This window comes from Phocoena sinus, chromosome 9 (genome assembly GCF_008692025.1).
Source record: "Phocoena sinus isolate mPhoSin1 chromosome 9, mPhoSin1.pri, whole genome shotgun sequence".
In the NCBI taxonomy this organism is placed as follows: Eukaryota; Metazoa; Chordata; class Mammalia; order Artiodactyla; family Phocoenidae; genus Phocoena; species Phocoena sinus.
In genome coordinates, this window is record NC_045771.1 from 35,835,338 (window position 1) to 35,860,879 (window position 25,542).

General features: G+C 35.4%; 1 protein-coding gene across 1 annotated transcript in view; it reads left to right on the forward strand.

Moving 5' to 3' along the window:
- Window positions 1-927: 927 nt before the first annotated feature.
- Window positions 928-25,542, forward strand: part of PPP1R3A (protein phosphatase 1 regulatory subunit 3A) — a 37,319-nt gene continuing 12,704 nt past the window's right edge. Inside the window, exon 1 of the mRNA XM_032643575.1 lies at window positions 928-1,722. Within this exon, the coding sequence (XP_032499466.1) occupies window positions 935-1,722 (788 nt within the window). The 5' untranslated portion in view covers window positions 928-934. The remainder of the gene's footprint in view (window positions 1,723-25,542) is intronic.

Below are 25,542 nucleotides of genomic sequence, written 5' to 3' on the forward strand. Positions count from 1 at the left end.
CAGAACCCCAACATGTCATGGTATTAACTTCTGCTCTGTGGGCATAAAATGGCAATTTGCCAAAGAAGAACATTTTATTCTACATAAATATTTTACTCCTGGGCCAGGTTTACCATTGCCCACTTATATTTTCAAGTTAATTAAACATTACTTGTTTGTATTTTTCCATGGCTTAATTGAAAGAAACAATAATGTTTAAAATAACAGATTTGACTAATTATTTGTTCTAGGCCTTGGCTTAGGCTATTTCTTCCACCTGGAAAATCCACCTCATTCCAACCCTGGATGTATATATTCTACCTGCCCTTCATGGTTTATTTCAAATGATATCTTCTCCACCTAAATCATGTTTATTTCCTCAGAACTCCCAGCACCTCTATTTAACCTTTTAGAGTTCACATTATATATAAGTCCATGATAAATGGTAGCTATCATTATTATTAGACACTGGATCTTTCCAGGTCTATAAATGTTCTCATTCTCTCCTGTCTTCCCTTGCCTGCTCCAATGGATGGATTTAGCTCAAACTACATATTTAGTATTGTGATACTAATTTTATTGTCTTTTAAAATAAATGGTTCAAGTTTTCATTTTTAATATCAACTGGTTAAAATAATATTTTTATTCTAAAGTTTCAGATTGTTGAACACAGCAGAAAATGATTTAACATGTCTCTTTGGAACTCATAAACATATGCAACTTTAAAAACAGAGAGTTAAACCTGAAACATGCTGGTGAGAGTAACATGGATGCTATCATATTAAAGGCCTTTGGAGGCAAGTGAGCATAGTTTACACGCCATCAGACCTATTTATAGAGCTGACTCCTTTCTGCAATGTCAACTGTAACCTTATACTTATTTTAAGCCTCAGTGTCTCAAGTATCAGCCTCTACTAGTTGTACAGTTCTCTCTTATTTGATATCAGAGAGCCCAATGGAGCCTTCTGAAGAACCTAGTCAGATTAGCAAAGATAACTTTTTAGAAGTTCCTAATTTATCTGATTCTCTTTCTGAAGATGAAGAAGTTAAAGCTACCTTCAGACCTGGTTTCTCCCCTCAACCTAGCAGACGAGGTTCTGATTCATCTGAAGACATTGACCTGGACAATCCACCTTCAGGTGCAAGAAGAGTTTCATTTGCTGACAACTTTGGGTTCGATCTTGTGTCTGTTAAAGAATTTGATTCCTGGGAATTTCCGAGTGGTTCAACTGATTTTGACTTAATGAAGGACATTTTCCACACAGAAGAATATGTTTTATCTCCACTATTTGACTTGCCTTCTTCAAAAGAAGACCTTATGCAACAACTTCAAGTACAGAAAGCAATACTGGAATCAACTGAGTATCTTCATGGATCTACAAGTATGAAGGGCATTATTCGAGTTTTGAATATTTCTTTTGAGAAGTTAGTATATGTGAGAATGTCCTTAGATGACTGGCAGACATATTATGACATATTAGCAGAATATGTCCCAAATTCATGTGATGGTGAAACTGACCAATTCTCCTTTAAAATTTTATTGGTTCCTCCTTATCAAAAAGATGGCAGTAAAGTTGAGTTTTGTATACGTTATGAAACTTCTGTTGGTACATTTTGGTCAAATAATAATGGCACAAATTATATACTGGTTTGTCAAAAGAAAGAACAAGAGCTGGAGCCTGGAAAACTACAGGAAGAAGTTCCTAACAGACAAATAAAAGGCTGCTTAAAGGTAAAATCAAGGTGAGGATATATCTTACATTCCTTACTTTTTTATAATCTTAAGGTTATTTAAGGTCATTCTTTATTTCACTGGTTGTAAGAAATAGCCATTCTGTTTAAAAATATATTTTTGTTATGTATAAAACAATGGTGCTAGGCTTTAATAAGGTCAGTGCTATTCAAATAAAAGCACTGTGTTATCTATCCTCCAAATGTAAGGAAAATATGGGTATAATGTAACAGATGGCAGGGGGACTGCAATGTGTATGTTGCCTACCTAGCGAGTTATAAATTGCTTAAATTCAAACCACAGAATCTAGATTCTTAACATATAAAACTATTTATTTTGTCATTTAATGTATATTTATTTTCAGTGGTTTTTAAGTACTTTTGCCGTACTTCAAAACATTTCTGATTAACATAAAACTGTATTTCAGTATGTATCTAGTGCTCAGAAATTCACAGACTTCCCCCCAAAGCTGTAACGAACTTTTTAACGACTGATTGAGTCATACAGGGATGTTTGGAGTGATACAAATTAAGTTAATTCGGAAGAGCTATGACTTTAATGATAAGCTAAGAGAAAGACAGAAGTATATGAGTGATGGATGAATTACACATAAAAGTTTATAATTATAACCAAATGTAACATTATAGAACACAAAGTAGTATAATTTAGTAAAAGTAAATGGAGCAGAATAAAAAATTGACCCAAATAGAAATAAGGATATTAGCTTTATAGATTAGAGATTTGGGATTTGACCCCTCATTAGTAACCTTGCTCTCTTGTTAATGTAAAAAATAAAGAAAACTGAGTCTTCAATTCTATCTCTTGTAGAGTTGGCTAATTTCCATGACAGTAGGCGAGTAGATAAAACATCCAAGAGGAGACAAATGTCTCCTGTTCCTCCGAATCCACATGCTCTACCAGCCACAGGCAAATGTTTGATTATCCTCTGGATGGTCCACCATAACTGTCACTGGACCCAAGGATTCTAGTAACTGCACCAGAAATAGTGTAAGATGATGAAAAGGGAACTGTATTAAGAATCAAGACACCCAGATTCTAAGTGGAATTAAATAAAAACATAAAGAATTACATTGGGAAGGTTCTAACCTCTTATGCTTTAATGCCTTGATCTCTTATACAGCAATAAATAATAACTACTAAATGTGTTATTCTAATGCATTAATGAACTAAATATAATGTAGGTGAAGCAATTCAATCATATAAAAGATTTCTGTTTTCATTATCCTCTAAAGTCATTTGAAAGATTGGTTTATCTGACTTTGTGAGATATGCTACATTTCTTAGTCCAAACAAAAGTTTCTCAGTTTTAACTGATGCTATTGAGAGATAATATAATCATAATCTCTATGTGCTAAAGTAATAGTTTATTAGTTTATGAAATTATTCAGCAACATGTTAGCTATATAGATAAAATAAGTTCAACACTATTTAATAAACTATTTATATACATAAACATACACAAATTAAATACTTTACAAATAAGATCATCATCTATGAATATCTAATATACATGCTGCAAGTTGCCCTATATATTAGAGAAAAGTGAAACTTAAAAAAGGCGTAGCCTTATTGTCAAAGACCTCATAAAAGAAGCAGCATTTAACTCTGGATTTTTCTGCAAGTTAAGAAATGCAGCTTTAAAATTACAAGCATTACATGCTGAACTATGGTAAAGATAGAGGATTCCTTTGATAGCGCAAACTTGACTTGATAGCAAGAACAAAAAAAGGATAACTGCTAGGCCTAATCTATCCCAGTCATGATATTATTGAAACTTCTCCTAGTCTAAGATATGTATAACTGGATATATATCAATACCCACATTTGTATTCAGAACAGTAACCATTGGATTCATAGCGGACACCATTCAAGTTTTAATATTGCTTTGGGGAAAAACTTGAGAAGAGCTAAACCACAAAATGGTCTAAAGGCCTGTAAAGTTTCCTAATGAGTTATAAAAATGGAAAAAATCTCTCTCCTTCAAAACCACAAATACATTTTCTGCACTTCTATAACTTAAAAATGACCAACATAATTCAAACCACATTTTGAAAACAAGCATTTGCCTCTGGAGGAGGCCTTTTGTGCTGAATTTCAGTCCAACGTGAATTTTTACATCTGATTTATATACCACTCAAAATGGAGTGTATAAAGGAAATCCTGACAGATCCTTAGAACAGCATGTGCCATAATAGAATATTTATACAGCTTTTCCATGATATAATTTATATGCAATGGGGTTTCAAATATTCCTAAAACTCACACAAGAGAGCATTATCAAATTTCTAAATGAATATTGCAGTTGGATTTCATTGTGAAGAATTTGGTTAGGGAAAAACGGCACACCTTATTAGTGTTCTTTTACAAAATGTGTACTTGGCTAAAGCAAAAATGGACTAATACTTATTTGATCAAAAAGTTATAGCTTCTAAAATATCTTCCTCCCATCAAAAGTTACAGAATCTAAATGGGTCTGTTTTGAGCATTTCCACACTTCCTATGTAACTTAATTTGGAGGTCACTTCTTTGAGAAGGTAAATGCAGAAGAGAAATGTATGTGAATTTTTACTTCATACATGCAAGTAGATTAATAGTAGTGTGTAACAAAAGTCAGAGTTAAACTGAAAATAAGTCTGTCTTAATGTAGAGAGTAACAACTAACTTGAATTCCTCTTGATACCAAAGTTAATTTGCTATCAGGGTCTCAGAGATTGTATCTTCTAGAAGTGTCAATAATCCCTTCTAATAAGTACAGAATGAACTGTGGGAACACACTGAGTGAGGTAGGATTTCTGTTATGTTTTCTCTATGGAGATTTTTTTTCAGGTCAGAGTTTGCAAACCTCCACATCGATGTAGTTGTCTGTTTTCTTTGATTCTTATTCATCTATCCACTTTGGACAGAAAGAAATATCTAGAGGGAGAGGGAAACAGTTTGTAACGCATAGGCATATGACTGAGAGTGACCCAAAGGTATTTAATTGCACTGAAAGGCATGCATCATGAAATACTTGGTAAGTGTCACCACATATGTGGCACTGGTGTATGTGTTAGCAAACAAACTAAGTAGATTTCTGATCTACATCTCAGGGCCATCATTTCAAAATAAACGACCAGGGGCTTCCCTGGTGGCGCGGTGGTTGGGAGTCCGCCTGCCGATGCAGGGGACACGCGTTCATGCCCCGGTCCGGGGGGATCCCACATGCCGCGGAGCGGCTGGGCCCGTGAGCCATGGTCGCTGAGCCTGCGCGTCTGGAGCCTGTGCTCCGCGACAGGAGAGGCCACAGCAGTGAGAGGGCTGCGTAACAAAAAAAAAAAAAAAAAAAGGACCAAAAGAATTAAATGACATTGATATAAATAATATTAAATGTACATAGATAAATAAACTAAAAATAGCATGCATACGTAGTATAACTTCAAAGTTAAAATTTGGGGCTTCAGAATTAAACATGTCTGGGTTTGAGTCCAAGATGCACCACATGCTAGCTGTGTGACTTTATGCAAGTTAAATTTGGTACTCCTTCTGTTAATTGTGAATAACAATAGTACTATCTCATAGACATTGTTAGAGATTTCCATAAAATAATACATATAAAGTTTTGGCATAGTGTCTGGAACATAGTAAGTTATCAGTAAATAATAACTCCTGCAAAAAGACAAGGCTAACTCTAGCTTTAGGTGGATCTGAAAAACCCTAGAAAAGCCCAAACTGCCCCAAAGTTCCTTTTCTCTTTCCTCTCACGGGTTCTAAATTTTTACCTTTAGAGAGCCATTTCTTTGTCTTTTGCAGGATTTTAATCAACAAGGGAAACTCACTGAATTCTAAATTCTCTTGAGATGTAGTCACCTGATATCTAGAACATCTTAAAGTTGGAAGAGATCTTAATGACTATTAAAATTTCCATGTTTAATAGATGAAAAAATGGAGGACCAGATCAAAAGGGTTAAAAAAGGCATTGATTATGGCATTGAACAGACACATATATTAATCCCAGGTAATATACATTTAACTATGTGGCCATGGACATATTACTTTACATCTCAAAGCCTCAGTTTATTCATATGTAAATAGGGGTAATAGTGCCTGCCTAATGTTGTGATGATTAAGCTAAAATAAAATGAGATTATATTTTAAAAACTTCTAGTAAAGTGTTGGGCACATATAAAGTAGTCATTAAAACCCAAATACAATTGCCGTCATTATTATCAAATTGTGTTCAGCTAACTAATTTCTTGGTTCTTGGGCTTGTGTTTTTTCTCCTGACATCATAGTCTTCCTTGTTCAGGTTTCAAAATTCATTCCAAAGGTGTTTATTAAGGGCCTGTGTGTCAGGTACTGTGTTGTTAGGCATATGGCTGGAAACATGACCCCGTGAAGACCAGAGGCCCCAAGGGAACAGGGCTCACAGGGGCTGAGAGCAGTTGGGGTGGGGGGGAAAGAACACCAAAACAAAGCTCAGATTCTTTGGGTATACCAGGGAAGCCATGGATGAAAAAGAACTACTTACATTACATTTCAGGTGTTCTTGGATCTGTGATCTATAACTGATCTTGTGTTCTGGACAGCGGACTGACCTTTTCAGCATCTCTTTTTTCCTCCCAACAGCTGCTAAATGTTCCTAACCATTGGGTACACAGACTGACTTCATATGGCTTTGTATTTTGTTAAGTGAAATCAACTTATTATTTTAAGTAATGAAATGGCATGATATAGGTGTTGGATGGTATTTATAACTTGGCCAAGTGAATGCAAATAAATGCCCGAAAGATTTCAATGCCAAAGGAAAAAAATTGATCAGTCTTCAATTTTTGTCCTTGAGGAACAGAACCAGGTACATTCAAGAATGGGAAAGAGAGAGATACTTTCTAAAGCATGACTTTAAGATTAGAGAGAGTTTATCTTTCAGGGTGGGAAAATCATTAAAATGAAGCCAAGAAAAGCACTGGAAAATGGTGCCTAAGACATGGTCCTGTTGCATGTTCCAGTCAGAGCTTTAGGATTGTGAGACTTCCTCAATTTTCACTTACAGTATAACCTGGGGTCCTGGAAGTAGTGCAAAGAAGTGTCAATAGCCCCATGAGGCCTTTAGGACTTAATGTATTCCATAACTAACCTGTTTTGAGTGCACGCTAATTGTGGAAGCCGGGTCTGTTTAAGGGAGGGACCTCTGGCAGGGCCATATGGAAACCCAGAACACAGCTGCACAGGACCCATCAGGAGGACTGTTTGGAAGCTGCCAGATGATTAACAGCAAGGAACCAACTAGTTTAGAGTTTCCTTGGAGATCTACCAGGGCTTTGTGGCTTCCTGGTCTTGTGGGAAATCCATACCCCTATAAGCCTAGACTTTCCCTAGAGTAGTTTTGAATCTTTTCTGAGAGCAGAGGAAGAAGAGGGTCTCACCACTCAGGGTTTCTCTCAAGCCCTAGCTGAAGGGAATCACTATGGATGCCAGGCCTCACATGGATCCTCTGGGATCTCTACAAGCCTAACTTCCCACCTGAAGCCCATGTGCAGCCTGTAAAAATGGAGCAGGGCCCAAGAACTCTGAGCCAATAATGCTCCAGGCAAAAGATGACTGTGAAGTGGGACACTTAAGTGTTTCACCTTCTTCCAATTCTGCTCACTGTGACTCTTGTCCTTGTTCCAAGGTTTTACCCCAGCACCCCAACAGGAATAGTATAAGATAAGTAACCTCAGGGGCAGTCACCTGAAGTGGGCCTGATTGTCTACTGCATTGTCAGACTTAAAAGATCATACATACATAAGTGTGTGTGTGTGTGTGTGTGTGTGTGTTTATATGTGTAAGCACATATTTATATAATACACACACACATAAAAATTCCTTTCCTTAAATGCAGACCTCTAGGCTGGCAGGGACTATCTCTATCTTACATCCAATTAAGGTCAGCTGCACAAATGGGCTTTGAGTTTGGATTGAGACAGTGGAAATGGATAATTTTAGAGCTGGGAGCACTATGGGGTACAAGGCAGATTTGAATACAGAGTTTTGGTAGGAGATCCACAAAAGCAGGAGGACCCTGGGGGTCTGGAGTGTGTGTGTGTATTTGGGAGGGAAGGAGGATTCCAAAAACAACAAGGCATATTGGAAACAGCATGGGCTTTAAAGTAGGGCAGATTTGGGCTTTCATTCTAACTAATTAGTAGCTGTATGAACTTGGATAAATTACGCTTTGTATCCATTTTATTCAGGTATAAAATAGGGATAATAATCTCCACTTGGAAGAGTTGCTATGACAAATACATTAGCTAACATATATAAACATCTATCCCAGTTGCTGACACTTAGTAGATACTCAAAATGGCATTGGTGATAAATTCCATATTTTAAAATCTTGTACATGGGCTAGTCCTATGCCCAAGATTAACGGAGAGATGATTTTTCCCCTCAGTATCATTCCTGCTGCCTGGATCCACGTTAGTACAAATACATAGTTTCAAAATTATGGGTTCAATAAGCTTTTGGGCACTAACCAGGGAAGCTAATATTTTATGGTATTGCTACTATGGGGAAAAATGATTCCTAAATTCCAGCAACTTCTGGGTTACAAAAAAATTTTGAAACATCGACTGGATTTTTTAGGTATTTTTTTAATGAAGTACAACATTTTTTTTCTTAAGGTAGTTCTTCTTAAGATGGTTCTTTTGGAGTAAAAAACTGAGTTGGCTATACACAGTTTCACCTTATCATCCCTGTATACATATGAATAGAAATTGAATTTTTTTATTATATCTCTATTGGAGTATAATTACTGTACAATGTTGTGTTAGTTACCGCTGTATAACAAAGTAAATCAGCTATAAGTATACATATATGCCCATATCCCCTCCATCTTGAGCCTCCCTCCCACCCTCCATACCCCACCCCTCTAGGTCGTCACAAAGCATTGAGCTGATCTCCCTGTGCTATGCAGCAACTTCCCACTAGCCATCCATTTTACATTTGGTAGTGCATATATGTCAATGCTACACTCTTACTTCGTCTCAGCTTCCCCTTCCCCTTCTGTGTCCTCAAGTCCGTTCTCTACGTCTGTGTCTTTATTCCTGCCCTGCCCCTAGGTTCATCAGTACTGATTGTTTAGATTCCATATATGTGTGTTAGCATATAGTATTTGTTTTTCTCTTTATGGCTTACTTCACTCTGTATGACAGATTCTAAGTCCACCTACCTCATTACAAATAACTGAGTTAATGAAACTGAATTTGATATAATTATTTCCTCTAAGAAGATCTATTATACACCATTGAATTTTGGTCATTTCTCTGCTTTTGAAGCATTTTCTGTACCCCACCACTATATAAAAAGAAAAAACTCCTCAGGGCATAACTCTCAAATCTTTTCTGGTTTTTATTCTGCTTCCCTAATAGCTTTACTTGGGTAACTGGCATGGTAGTGTTATTATCTATTATATAAATAATAACTGGTTTTTAACCTCAGTTTATAACCTCAGTCATACTATCCTGCTGTTTAGAGATTTTATGACAAAGAGAAACAGATTGCCAAATTGGACTGTTATACAGCATTGTTTAGTGACAGAGACCAATTGTACATTAAACAAACCTGTTCTAGGAAATTTTACTGTTCCCTCCCCCTCTAGTTATTCTGAAAATGGTCTGTCTGTGCTGTACATCAGTGTTATTCAAGTCACAACTACAAATGGGATTCTAATATCATAAGACAATGATTGTCCTGGGTGCGGTTGTAGATTTGAATTTCATTCACCCCTTTTGAAGTTTGCAGTAGTAAAAAAGATCAAAATATTCCCCAAATTTAAATCTGTAAAGCATGCCAAATTGTAGATGCTTTTCCTAATTATGTGAAACAGATTTTATACCCATTTAACACTGATGGTACTCTGCTTGTTTTACAGAATTAAACCATGATACAAAGCTAACCTATTGACTCTAAAGCTGTGATAAAAACCCTAAGCTGATTTTCATTCTTAAAAATTACTGTGGATGTATTCACACAATTACAAATTACACAGAACTGCTCAGGTAACTTTCAGCTTCATAAGCCACATATGATATAAAGCTGAGTATTTTCACATTTTACTAATATCTCCTTCTGAGGATTAATGTTTATAAATAATTTTATAATAATATATTGTTACAACTTAAATCTCTTGAGTATTTGCCAATGGAAAAATCTCACCGAATTTTAAAATCACATTCAGGTACAAGCAGAAGAAAATATGATCTTCCCATATAATCTTGAGTAAGTGTATAAGACTACTGTGCTTAGTGTAAATAAAGTTATAATCATTTTTTTCCAATGCTAATACAGCACTTGATTTCTGAACAATCTTCCTTGAATTGTATTGTAGGAGAGACCATCTAATTCTATCCTTTGCTTTCAGGCAGAATTATTCTGAAAACTACCCAAGCCAAATGCTTATAATATTCTCTTTTTAAACATCTCCTGGGAAGACTGTGTTCTTTAGTAAAGTATTCGATCAGGAACGTCTATGTTTTTCATGTAGCCATTCATGTTGTTATATACCTTTAATCTTGTCATTTGTTTACTCCGATTCTCAACTGAATTAAATGTTGGAGTTCCTATACTTATACTTTAAAATTAAAGTATTTAATTTCTATTTTCCATGTCAAATAAGCTCAACAACATTAGATTTCCCCCCTGAGTTCCTAATGATCAAACTAATAAACTAGTTTGTAGTATTTCAATGCAAAAGTCAGAGAAGAAAAAAATCATCAACAACCAGTGAATGAAGCACTGTTACAAGGACCGTGCACTGCCGGAACCAAGGTATCAGGGCAGCTGGATAGGTTAATAGGCTAGCTAAGAAGCTTTCCCAATCCTGCCCTCTTTAGCTCTGAGTCCTGAGTATTGGACTCCTGTGGGAGTCAGAGAAGGGAAAGAGGCTTTATTTTACTAAATCACAAAATTAAAAGTACTTCAGAAGATCATGTCATTTATTTCTCAATCCTACCTAAAAAGATAGCTGCATTAGAATTGTTGAAACTCTCTTAGACAAATAATGAATAATTTTGAATGATGGCTACACCCTTTTCTAGAAATCTCATTTTTAATACAATTTCATTCAATAATATAATTTTATAAGTACATTGAAAAGAAATTTTGAATAGATTTGTAAAAACCAAATGTAACACTGACCAGCTGAAATTTAAACTGTTGTAAGTGTACCTTTTTGTAGAAAGGTTAATACTGTGTTCACAAGCAGAAGTCATTTGAATATATGTTAAAATTATTGATTCTGTGTGTATGCGTCTATGTGTGTGTACAATTTTAACTAAAAGGCATTGTTTGAAGCAATGAATATGTACAGAGGACCGGTACAGTCAATCGAGCTGATAATTTATTTAGTAAATTGAACATAGGGAGCAGTATAAGTAATATTGCCCACCTCCATTCAAGTTATCCTTGATGCATTGCTTTTTTGTGCGGAAAGCACATACGCATATGTATATATAAGCTTTTCGCTTTTCACAAAGATAGTTCATAATTTTCTAGTATTTTATATTGTTTGTATTAGTAATACCTCATTCAAAGTTACCTTTGGCAAACCAAGTTAAGCTTTAGACAATGGCAGTTATGTGAACATTCAAGGCATTTGTTTACAAATCTCATAAAACTCGTGTAGTTCACCAGGGCTACTCCTACTGTCGATTTATCCATGTTATGGAACTTGCTTTTGCCCTTTCATAGCTTCACTATACTGCCTTAAAATTACCAGTTTCCGGCAATATTTTCCCATGGAGTAGCTACTCCTATGATGCAAAATAAAACAACTTTCCTTAAATAAAAGGGCTGCTGTTTGCCATGCTTGCATCTGATGCAATTTATAGGCAAAGAAATTAACGTTCAGTGAAACTTACTGTTTATCAGATCTTTTTATTTGGAAGAAGAGGACTTTTGTCATATGTCCCTCTATATCTGTTTAGCCAGAATTCTTCCAATGGTGGCCTTTCAAATGGTGGCCTTTTCCTGCACTTTTAAAAACTTTTATGTGTGTGCCATCTTCTCAAATGGATTGCAAGATCCTTGAGGTCAGCAGTGGTATATTAGTTTAAGCATTACTCCCCACTGTGACTAACAAAGGGTTTTGTGTGGAAAAGCTCTGAAAAAATATTGATTAAACCTGATAAGCGTAGAGCCTGGTAAAATCCTAAAGTATCCATTCTGAATACTTAAAGAATGAATTATACTTTTTATAATTTTAATGATGAGTGCTTTTATTGTTTTCACAATCTTTAAAAATCAGGGTCCTACTGGTCATCTCCATCTGGATATCCATGTGGCAAATTAATTCCCTTACATCCCAAACCAAAGTTACATTTCCCTTTCAATCCTAATCCTTCTTCCTCTATCCTGTACTTTGTTTAAAGTCATAATCATCATTCCAGTCATGCAAATAAGAAACGTCAACATAAGAACTTATTTCTCTTTTGCCAACTCCTATTAATTCTACACTCATATTCGATTCCATTGCCACATAAGTAATGATTGTTCATTTGAATAAAAATAAACATTGTTTCTGGGGCTTCCCTGCTGGCGCAGTGGTTAAGAATCCACCTGCCAATGCAGGGGACATGGGTTCGAGCCCTGGTCCAGGAAGATCCCACATGCCACAGAGCAACTGAGCCCTTGTGCCACAACTACTGAGCCTGCGTTCCAGAGCCCTCGAGCCACAACTACTGAGCCCGCATGCCACAACTACTGAAGCCCGCGTGCCTAGAGCCCATCTCCTGCAACAAGAGAAGCCACCACAATGAGAAGTCCATGCACCGCAACAAAGAGTAGCCCCTGCTCGCTGCAACTAGAGAAAGCCCGCACGTAGCAAGGAAGACCCAACGTAGCCAAAAATAAATAAGTTAAATAAAAAAATTTATTTTAAAAAACACATTATTTTAAAAATAAAGAACAGAGTATACAAAAAACATACTTACACATTATAAAAACAACAGCTAAGAGGGAAATTTATTTCTTCAATAACCACATATTTGTTGTCTAAATTGACTCAAAATTAAATATAGAATTGAACATATTAACCATATTAACATCTTGTAGTAGTCTAAATTTACTTGCAGTTACCAGGGTATCAAAGAAAGATCAAATTGAGAAATAAGTTAATATAGTCTACTATAGGACACTTTATTTAGTCTTTCCTTCTTTCCTGTCTTCTAAAGAGCTGATTCATTGAGTCAGTACAATGTTACTATTCTGTAATGTCAAGTAATCTTAACATCCCAAATAAAAGAAATACTCATTGGTCAGCTTTTGGCTTCCTTCATATCACAATCCAGACCAGTGGGACAAGAGAAAAATCCAACAGGCTGAATAATAAAAGACCAAAGGCAGATATTGAATGTCCACTGATCAGAATTGAGTCATTCATTCTTTCTCTTTGCCAGGGCCAGTACTCATGTTAGTTCTGCTGCCGCTGCTTGTGGCACTCACTGATTCTGACACCTGTGGATTCTGGGTCTGGCTGTTGTTCTGTCTGCTTTTCTTTACCTTAATGACTTCCTTTGACTGGGCCTTTTGCCTCTACCAGATTCCTCCCCTGTACCTAAAGCTAAACACCTAAACCACGTCCTCTCTGTCTTGAGATTGCAGATTCTTCACCTTTGCTTATATGAAACCATAAAAACAAAAACAATTAAAGAGAAAAAATGCAGTGCATGTAAATGTTTAACCTTAAAACCTACAAAAAGGTAGTATGATGAATCTGTTACATTCTGTTGAGTACTTTTTAAAAAATATATTTCTTTATTTAGCTGTGCTGGGTCTTAGTTGTGGCATGTGGGATCTAGTTCCCTGACCAGGGATTGAACCTGGGCCCCCTGCATTGGGAGCGCAGAGTCCTAGCCACTGCAGGGAACTCCTATTGAGTACTTTTTTAAAAAATTACTTTAATATAATTTTAGATTTTAAAAAAATTATAGGAATAATATGAAGACTTCCCATATTCTTGTATATAAATGTTTTAAAACTATATAAGAGGAGTCCAGTTACATTGATTCTTATAGGCAAAAGCTTTTACCTTTGAAAACCATAAGCAATGGTGACTTTCTAGTTTGTAGCTAACTGCTGATTTTTGCAGAATATAAACTACAATTAAAATGTTTTGTGAAAATATTAACAAACTCAGATGGAAATAGTACTGTTATTATATTATAATGCTTTAATTTTAAAATTATATTTTTCTTTTTATGATATAAGAATTGGGAAACAAATATATGTTTTAGGAAATTAGCATAAATAATTATATATTTTATATGGCAAATAATAATATACCCTGTCTATAATGACACATCAATTAACTCTTACATCACTACCCTCAACTATCATCTCATAGTTTTCATTAAGAGTTTTACTGTAATTTTCCTAATATCCTAAAGAGCTTTATTGTATAAAACCTGAAGTTTCCACCCAAAGTATAAATGTATTATTGAGGTAGGTAATGCATAGCATTTGTAAATAGTTATGTTTTAGATGTGTTTTAATGAAACTTGCTGAAAATTAAAGTTTTATCATTTACGTTTGTTGTTGTCCAATTAACTTTTAGTATACAAATATGGATGGGTTCCTATGGAAAATGGCATTTTTGAGACTGAGTTAAACAATTTCTGGGGAAAGCTTAGCTGTTGACTGGGCATCCTGGAGGGGTATTCTTATTAGTACAACAGAATACTCCTGTCTGTGACTAATTGAGGCAATTGTTTTTTTTGAAAACCCTCAAAATTATGTTGGTGTGATTATAAGATTCTTTTTTTTCTGTGTTATTCTTCAATTCCTGGGGAATTCCTTGACCACTTATGGTAATTTTGGACCAGTTTGCTTTCATTCTTTTAATTTTTATCTGAGCATCTGTAACATTTATCAGAACTTGTCTACAAAACCAGGTGGGACTCTCATCTTGTGCATGGATTGTAGTCCATTGACAACTTTAAATTTATGATATTTTACTGCTTCAACAAGTTATCTTGTTCTTTGGTTTAGAAATTTCTAATTATATAAACTTAAGGAATACATACTTTAAATGTCTCTATCATTATTTCTTAAGTGATATAAAATTACCTCCTACTAGATCACTTTTATACATTGTAGTCAACAGGCCAGTCCTATTTACATAAGAAGAAATTTAGGCAAAAGGGATTTATTTGATCAAGACCAGGAAATATATAAGAGGAAAAGCTCTTTTTGTGATTTAAGATCTCTAATTCCCTGTGGCTTTGAACCATAGTGCCCCAATCAGCCAATTAACCATAAAGAAATTACAGAGTCCTTAATTTATGTAGGATTCTTCTAGTTAGCTTCTATTTTCAAGCATTAATTTGATAAATGGATAACATTTATGCACATGAGAAGTTAGTTATCAACATAAGTGGAATGACACAGACTTAGAAGAGAGCATAGGAGATGCAGGGCAACAGGCTTTAGAGAAATGATTTACTGCAGGCGGACCTGATCAGAAACAGCATCACAGAGGAATTGAACTTGATCTGGAAATGGTAAAACTTGGGTAGGTGGAGAAGAGTTAGGAGACTGTTTACACAGAATAAAAAATACTTGTGGACACGGCAGCAAAAAAGATAAGTCGGAGATTTTGTTGTCAATTTGACTGCCTGGAATGGAAAGAATTGTGAGAGTCAAACTTGAAGAAAAAGGTTGAAAAAGAATTGCACAGTCTTGCTAGACCAAGGATTTTGAACTTTAGTTCCTATGCTCAAGGATAAAGTATTATTTTAGTTATATCAATCCAGAAAGCATATGCAGAATAGAGTGAAAAGTATGAACTAGGTCACTGTCCATAAGAAGGGATATTGATTTTCTATGTTCATAACTGTTTTTTACTTACTGTTTCTGTATGTTAGAATGTTTAGAACATAGGTTTTACCCTTTTCTCATTATCAATATTAACTGAATTCTGCTATAGGTCATCTTTAACGTAAACAAACACATATATATATTATGGCACTAATTTTTAGGTATTTCTATACTATTTCATGGGTGATTTATTTTACTACTCTGGTGACACTTAGGGGAAATTTATTTCTATAATTGTTTCTCACCCAAATTCTTCCTTCAAAATCTAAGGTTTATGTTTTAATTTAGTGAAAAAGATTAGTCCAGGCATCTCAGTCTTTATCTTCTTGGATGGATACATGGAAATTACACCAGTATATTTTTTTCTATAGTACCAATGACCTCAAGATTAAGAGGGTATGAATCTTGGTTCACATGAAAAAAAATAATCAAAATATTAGTATCAAAGTTCTAACTATGCTTTTCAGCTTGTGTATTAAAAGAGAGTAAAAAAAAAGATCGATGACTAGAAGAAATGAATACAGGATCTTCATACATTCAACAAATCTTTGTTGAACACATACTATGTGTCAGGTACTGTTCTCAGTACTAGAGATACATCATGAAAGAAATGACAATCCCTGTCCTCATGTAGCTTACATTCTAATGGAAGGAAAACTAATAAGTAATAAACATAAAGAATAAGTAAGTTATTTTAGAAGATGACATATGCAATTGAGAATATAAAAAACAGAGCAGCATAAAAAGAATAAGGAATAAAGACTACTTCATTGAGAAGATGACAATTGATCAGAGACTTGAAGAAAGTCAGTCATGAAGAAATCTGGGGGAAGCGAGTTCCATGCAGAGCAAAGCAACCAGTGCAAATATTCTAAGCAAGTTCAAGTGATGGATCTCCCCTTCTGTTTACATTAGGTTCTCATGCTCTTTAGGTCGCCTGTACATTCTTGGGCTTATTTCCCAAAGGACCCGTCACTACCCACAGGGTCTCTGAGAGAAAGGGGCAGGGTAGCAAAGGTACAGATGAAAATATGTCAGCAGCAGTTTGTCTTTGACTCTAAAGTCTTTTAGGGTCCCTTTCTGCTTTCTCTGGCTGCCCAAATCCCTATATCCAATCTTTTAGATTCATCTTTGCAACTGAAGGACTGAGTTGCAATTTTGTCTTGGTGAAGGTGCAGTTGTGTTACAGGTAATCTAATCAAAGAAGAAATTCCACATTTGAGTTATCTTAAAAAGCACTGAAAAATTCTATCTATTATTATTTTATTTCAAATTTTTTCGATTATCCTGACAATAGACTATAAGTATTGTAGATACTGGATAAGTTTATGTAAATTGATACCTGTAAGAAGAAAACATTTTTCATAAATTAACACTGTATATGTATAATAAATCAAGCAAACCATTGTAAAATGATGATTTGGAAAGAGCAAGTGTAATCTTGCAAGTGCCTTTACTTATGTAGCAAATGAGGAAAAAAGAAGACCGGAATATAAGCAGTTTTCAACTTTTTATATGAAACATTATTTTACGTATTATAAACTCCAAACACATTAAACTATCAGCATTATCCACAACTTACATTTAAGCCACTACATTGCGTGTTCTGCTTTTTTAATAACTGTCACCTCATTGCTACCATTTTCATCTCAAGACTAATTGTCTCTTTTATGGGATCTAACCAACTAGTGTCCTTGGCAGTACACTTTACGGTGCTTGCATTTACAATAATTGTTTGGGCAATTTGCCATAGTACAACTGGAAAACATTTTACCATCCCAGGTCTAAATCTTAACAAACATGATCAGTGTTAGGGTAGAAAAGATTAATGTCTCTTACCCTAAACAGCATCTAGATTTCATTTCAGTTAAAAAAAATCAGTAAATTTAAATTCACTGTTGTATGGATTGGTAATTCCCATGATGAATAAAAATTAATTGTGGGCTTCCCTAGTGGCTCAGTGGTTGAGAGTCCACCTGCTGATGCAGGGGACACAGGTTTGTGCCCCGGTCCGGGAAGATCCCACATGCCGTGGAGCGGCTAGGCCCCTGAGCCATGGCCACTGAGCCTGCACGTCCCGAGCCTGTGCTCCACAACGGGAGAGGCCACAACAGTGAGAGGCCCGCGTATGGCAAAAAAAAAAAAAAAAAAAAAATTAATTGTTTAATAGACCTAACAGTAGCAGAAGTAAAATCCCTAAAGAATTTACGTTATTGCTAACCTGCTTGATTATGTATACCCTCTCCTCCCACCCCACAGAAAATCTTAAGAGCAGAGTATTTTCACTGAAGGATTTATTTTCCCACTAACCATACTTTGATATAGTAAAAGCCAGGGTAGAATAGTAGTGTAAACCAGTGTTTCTTAAACTTGGGTGCACATAGGAAGGGGAAAAATAAGGCACCCACACCTAGATCCTCCTATAAGACCCCAATTTCATTGGTTAGGGGCAGGTTGCAGGCACTGGTATTTTTAAAAAGCTTCCCAGCTGATTCTGATATGCACCAAGGTTGAGAATGATCTAAACAAAAGACTAAACACATGTGTTTTGAGTTGTAACTTTTTTTTAAATTTGAAAATCAATTAGTCTCAGTATCCACTAAAAGAATAATGCTATTAAACAAAGAAAAATTAGCAAATAAAATAATGCTTTTGCAAATATGGCCTGAGGGATTTTTAAGCATTAATAGCAACATTAAGTACTGTGGGAATTACGATACAAAAGATAAGCTTTTTAAATAGGGCATCTATTAAAGAAATTTTGCCCCATCATTTGTGATGACTTGGGGAAGGCGAAAAAGACACTTTAAATAGCATGGTAAAGTTAATTTCCATTTAGAATGAAGTAAACTTTCAGAAAGTATTTACTTTTCTTTTTGAAAAGTATATACTTTACAGTTCAGAAAAGTCAAACTTTTTTAAATATGATTTGTAATCATATTAAAGGATATGATCTTCCTTCAGTCTTCTCTCTTTACAAGCCCATGTATATACACAGTTGCTACTGCCTTCCCTGAGTTTGACTTATGGATTTTATTACAATTGACCCTGTATGGATCCTGTATGGACCCTGTTATGGATCTTATTACAACGGGGATATCAGGGGTGCTGACCCTCTTTGTAGTTGAAAATCTGAGTATAACTTATAGTTGGTCCCCCATATACTCAGTTCCTCTGTATCCATGGTTCTGCATCATCAGATTTAACCAACTGCAGGCCACGTAGTACTGTGGCATTTACTATTGAAAAAAAATCTGCATATAAGTGGACCCACGCAGTTCAAACCTGTGTTTTTCAAGAGTCGACTGTATTTTCTTCTATAGCACTCCATGCTTCCCCAATCATGAAATGTACAGCTGTGATTTTATACTGCCAGTTTTCATTTATCATTCTTTAGACTGTAAGCTCTGTGAAGTCAGAGTTGGTTCAATCTCAGCTTGTGCCAGTAGTTTAACGTCTAGCATGACGCCTGGCACAGATTAACTACTTGCTGAATGAATACATACTAAATTTTGTCCAACGTTATTCTGACTTAGCATGATGTCCAGTAGAAGGACTGAATCATTTTAAAGCCACTTGATAGCTGTAGTCTTCAGAATGTTGACTGTAAAGTCTTGTGCTGCCTTGTTAAAAGTGTGGCAGAGATCCCCATCTATGGCAACATAACTGCATCCCTTCAGGATTCAGCCCTTGCATTTGACTCGTTCAGCAATCCCAGCCTGTGGCCCAACTTCTTCAGTCGCTTGTTCCTTGCCTTTTAGTTCATACTGGTTCTCAGCTTGTCCTTCCCAAGCATCGTATTGCTCTTCTATTAATCTCTAACCATAGTCTGTCTTAGTGAGACCTTCACACTTCATCTTCTTAGGTTTGCTGGCAATGAATTTTGCTTTACTTAATCAGGGATCCAAAAGCCTTCAACTGGGAGAGCCATCTTGGCAGTGATGAGCTCCTCCTACCTATTCCATGTCTTCCAGTGAAAGGCACCAACCAGAGGAGTAAGGTGGTGTTTGTACTGTAAGCTTCTTAAATCAGTTAGACTTCTTTTCTTGACTCTGTAGGTTCATTTTCATCATCCCTGAATCTGCTTACATCTTCTCCAGTCTAGAACTTGGCTAGGACCAATAACTGGTGGACATTTTCTAGCATTTTAGTATTGAAATTAACATGAGCAAGAATATGAAATGTAGTTGGTTGCATGTGATAACTACACTAATAAAGATTATTTATATTAAAAATAATATTGCCTCTTATTTAAAGAGTTTTAATCAAATAGATTCTATGAAGGATCTCTGCAAGTTAGCAAAGACCTTAAAGCTAATTTAAAAATTCTATTACTTGGACATCATCCAGATTAAGAACTCTTGCACTCAAAGACACAGTCAAGACAGTGAAAATGGGAGAAAACATTTACAAATATATCTAATAAGTGACTAATCCAGAAGAACTCTTACAACTCAATAATAAAAAGACAGCCTAATTTTAAAATGAGCAAAGGATTTAAATAGATATTTCTCCAGAGAAGATATATTAATGACCAATAAGCACGTGAAAAAGTATTCAATATCATTAGTTACTATGAAAATGCTAATCAAAACCACAATGTGATGTCACTTCACACCCACTATAATGACAACAATCAATAAGACAGATAATAACAAGTGTCGGTGAGGATGTGGAGAAACAAATTATAGGATTATCATAAACCCAGCAATTTCACTTCTAGGTATCTACCCAGGGGAAATGAAAACATGTCCACGCAAACACTGGTATGTAAATGTTCACAGAAGCACTGTCCACAAGAGCCAAAAGGTGGAAACAACTCAAATACCCATCAACTGGGAAATGTGTAAAGTGAGTGCATCTATACAATGGAATACTATTCATCAATAAAAATGAAATATTGATACATCCTACAACACTGATGAACCTCAGAAACATTTTCCTCCATGAAAGAGGCCAGACACAAAGAATGCATATTGTATGATTCTCCTAATATGAAATATCTAGAATAGGCAAATATCTCAAAACAGAAAGAAGATTAGTGGTTGCCTAGGACTGGGGATGGGAGTAAAGAGTGACTCTAACAGGCTTATTCTTTTGGGGGTGCTGGAAATGTTCTAAAATTAGATTTGGTGATAATTGAACAACTGTAATTATGTTAAATATACTAAATGTCACTGAATTGAACACTTAAAATGGGTGGATTTTGTGGTATGTAAATGATACCTCAGTAAAGCTGTTAACTTAAAAAATTATTTTACTAGTTTTGTATGGGGATACTAATATTTTATGATAAACAGATATAGATTTCTATAGACGGACTGTAGAATTTAGGGTTTATAAGTTTAGAAATAAGGGTCTGAAATTTCTCCTGAAATTTAGTAGAGAAATAGTAGTAAAAGATTGTTTTGTATTTTAGATGAGGCTAGAATAAAATGGCAAGAAAATGAATATAGGTTGCATACATAGTCCCAGATGAAAAATTATATTTCCCATACATGGTATGTGTATAAGCTTTGAAAGATACTTGAGTACCTTTCCATGAATTCTGTAGATAATTCTGCTGCAGGAATAAGGACTATAAGTTTGATCCCCTTCTTCAGAGTATGTTAATTCAAGGACTGAACAACTTTCACTCCATAACATTTTTCTTATTGTTTCAACAGGGAATGTGGGTATTAATTTTATCTTTTTGCAAAGTGTCGATGTAATAATAATAGGTAATGTTTATTGATTGCTTGCTGTATGCCAGACACTGAGCAGTTTAAATCCATTTCCTCATTTAATGTGTTACATTGGTACGAACACTTACTCTTCTTAGTTTAATTGCACTTTTCTTTCTTGTGTCCTCTTTCATGGCCTTTCTCTGCTCTCATTTTCTTTTTTCTATTCCACTACTCTTTCCCTACCCACCTTCAGAGCAAATTATTCAACTGCTGGTTACACTATTCATGTTTCAGAATCTCATTTTTTAAAAACAAGTGATTCGTTCACATTGTTCTGCCTTTAGCCAAAAAGCAATTTGACATTGCAGAAAAATATCAAATCAGATTTTGTGCTGAATTTTGACTGATTTAGTCAAAATGTTCAAGTGGTTTGTATATATAAACCTGCCTTAAATCAAAGAAATGTGGGCTGAAGGGGAGGAGGTCTTTGAATATGAAGTGGTAGATTCCACAGGAGTGCAGAATCTTTTGTGAAGAAATCCGCAAGAGGACAGAAAGAAAATACTAATTCACAAAAGGTGTGGGTGAAGGGCTGGCAAAGAAAACCTGTAACACAAGATGTGGACATTTGTGAGTATGCCTCAGTGCATTGCATTAATAATTTGCATATTAAGAAGTCACGAGTCTTCACGTTAATGAATCCCTAACTAGTCTCTGACACAATAGAATGAGTGTCCCTGGAGGAGTCATTATGGCCTATCATGTCAATGATCCGCATATTAATGACTCTCTTACAGGCTCATCAACAGGTAGCCTAATAGGCTTCCACTGAGTTCTTTTTCATTTGCTTTTTAAATGTATCCTCTCCTCCCTTCCTTTTGTAATCCTATTGTGAAGATTCGACAAAAAGGTGCATTAAGATGATTTTAATGTGTGACGTAAGTTCACAAAAGCATTAAATTTAGAAATAATGCTTTAAGACTTCCTGAGTCTGCCTAGAAAACTTTTCAGATGCAGTTAAATACAAATCCAGTTTGATAATAGGGTTCTTATTTGGAATTTAACACAAACCATCCAACCCAATTTACCATATTTCTCTTTTCCCTGATATATCAATTTATGCTGTGATTAGCATAAGTAGAGTAGGTAGTTTAAAAATGTTTGTGAAACTGAATTTCTTGAAAATGGAAATGAATTCCACTGGATTTCATATGATAGAGGTTACTAAACACTTATTAAAACTAAAAAGCAGTAGCTGATAATATTAAAAAATTTTAAATATAAAAGAATTTTAAATTTAGAGAAAATACGTTTATTAATTGCATAGCCATAAATAAAAGGTCCTAGGATTTTGAAAAAATGATTTCATAACTTTTAATTTTAACATTTAATTACAAGCAATAACAGGAAGGCAGTACTTTAACATTTCTAACTTGATTTGGCATGCCCTGACTTTTGTTGGCCCTAATTATTATATTTAAGATACTTGGTGATTTTTCTTATGAACATAAAACCTACCATCTCCTATACGAAACACTGAAGAACTGCTTTACCAATATTTTACTGAATTATACATCATTTCATCTGATTTACTCTCCAGATAAGGGGAAGAGTATTGATACATGCTTGAAATTCTCTGTCAAGAGCCAGGAAGAGGAGAAAAGCTGCGGAAAGAGTTGGAGAAGTTTGGCACTTTGTTCCCCATTAAAGAAAAAACAAAACGAACAACCCCATGTAAACTTTACTATCTTGGGGAACAATAGAGGGCACAGGTGCTCAGGGGAGTGGCTGCCACCCTCAGCTGGGCAACAGATCCTTTTGAGAAGTGTCACTTCCGAATGATTTGATTTCAGTTTGTAAGTCTCATGCTCCTTTGTTTTCCTTCCCGCTCCTAGCCCTTCCAAATACAACCTTTCCACACATACACTGGGAATATCAATTTACATTTTAAATTACCTTTCCTTAAAACAGTTTTCAAAACAATATTTAATACAAATTCTGTAGAGCTTGGATGTCAAATCTCAGTATTTAACAGACCAAATATCTTAGGTGATACTTACATGTAGATTTCACAGAGAAAACATGTTTAATCAGGATTTCCTTAATTGCAGTTAGTTAGCTCATAGTCATGATTTTGTGATAATGACTTTTTACACGAACACAAACAAATCAATATCTTTATGAAGGAAATAATGCCTGAAAATTAGTATCCTTAGGAAAAAATAGATATTAACAATTCTCTGATAATTTTCAAAAGTTGGATGCTGTATAAAGTTCTTAGAAATCACTTTGTAGGGGAATTGTGGAGAATCAGAATGTCAGAATTCTGAAGTAGTAAGAGTCTCAGCTGGACAATGACTAATTTTTCTGTCACCCACATGCTCCACGGATAACAATTACTTCCATTAAGAACTCAGGTAAAATAAGGACTTTAGACCAATAAAGTTAAGAATTCTTTTCTGATATCTGTCTGATGTACATTCTTTAGTTTTTCCAGTATCCATCACTTAAAAACATTTACATTTCTCTCTTGGTAGAATATAATTGGCAGATTGTGGCAGAGAAGTCCTTTGGGCCAGGTTTACCTATAACTCTTCTTTCACTGAAAATTCACGGATTCTGCTTGTAATTATGTCTCTCCCAAAGCAACCTGCAATTTTTGTTGTTGTTCATACGTGAACCTCCAAGGTTTGACTTAATTAAGCACTAGATTCTCACAATTTAGTACTCCTTTAGAAGACACTCTAAGGAGATCCCATCTCTACAAAATTGCACATGATGCCCAGATTCAATCACAGAATTAAATCCAAATAATGTTTTCTCCCTGATTTCTGTGGGGTGGGTGAGCAAGAAAAAATCGCACCCACTGCTTTGACATGACAAAGCAGATTTGAAAACAGCAATCCTTGGCAGAAGACAAAGAGTTAGGAAATGAAGCAACTTTGGAAAAGAAACTTACCAAAGAATTCTTCAACAAGGTTATGCTTTTTTTTTTTTTTTTTTTTTTTTTTTTGGCGGTACGCGGGCCTCTCACTGTCGTGGCCTCTCCCGTTGCGGAGCACAGTCTCCGGACGCGCAGGCTCAGCGGCCGTGGCTCACAGGCCCAGCCGCTCTGCGGCATGTGGGATCTTCCCGGACCGGGGCACGAACCCGTGTCCCCTGCATCGGCAGGCGGTCTATCAACCACTGCGCCACCAGGGAAGCCCAGGTTATGCTTTTTGGTTGCTTCTTTCTCTGCTATTGAAATTTCCTGCATCAAGAAGGCATCATACCATCGTTTTCAATATATTTTCAAGATCAAGCACTGAGGCAATAGGGAATGTTCTAATTTAGTAAAAGAAATAGAGAAGATTTTTAGGAACATAGCAATTCAGGTTTGTGGAAAACAGGAAAGTGACTCAATAAAACCATCTGGTCACTAATGTGGTGATATGTTCTTAGTTACTGGAATACTTGAGCAGTTCACTAGACTTTACTCAAGGGGCTTGTGGTTTGCTGTGGTTTATGCTTACATTTTAAAAGTAATAAATTAACTTATATCATATGTATTATCCAATATATTCATTTATCCCAATCATTTGTAGATATTGATAATGTTCCACTATTTGAAAGGTTTTACCTGGACACAGTAAAATAATTTGGGAATAAATCATTGCATAATCTGCATTATAAATAATGTAAGTCTAGCTCACAAATTGTGTGGGTAGGATTTCTGTAGGTATTAAATTTGAAATGCTGACCATAAGATTTAATTGAGAATTTATCTTTGTATTGCAAAGTTAATGGTCATTTCTATTGATCCTACTAGCATTTATATCTTTTGAAAACAAATTTAAGAAACTTCCAAATTACATTTCAAAATTATATTTATGGAATATTATTAGTTACATAAATATGGAACTCCTAAAACTGGAAAGCATGTGATTTAATGTCAAAATTGAGAAAGGCAAATTGTTTCCATTTTGAGCAATAAAGGGGTTGAGAAATAAAGGGGTAGTAGCTGCCTGGTTGTATAGAGAAGGATCACAGCGCTCAATCTGGTCTCAGCTAGGAAGTCCCTTGATCTGTTATCAGTGCTTGCCATGGGTGCGAGAGAAAGAGGCCAGCATGAGAGTATTGTATTTGATATCCCTAATCTAATCCAGAGCTTTCACTTTGAAGATGAGGAATCCCACAAAAACCATGTTCTTTACCATATTAGTTCTTAGTCTCCAGATTCAGCATCTAAAGGAAACAGAAGCCATTTAAAATATTTGATGTTTTTTCTTTGAGATTATTTCTTGCTTCTTTCAATCCCCGTTATTAATGCAG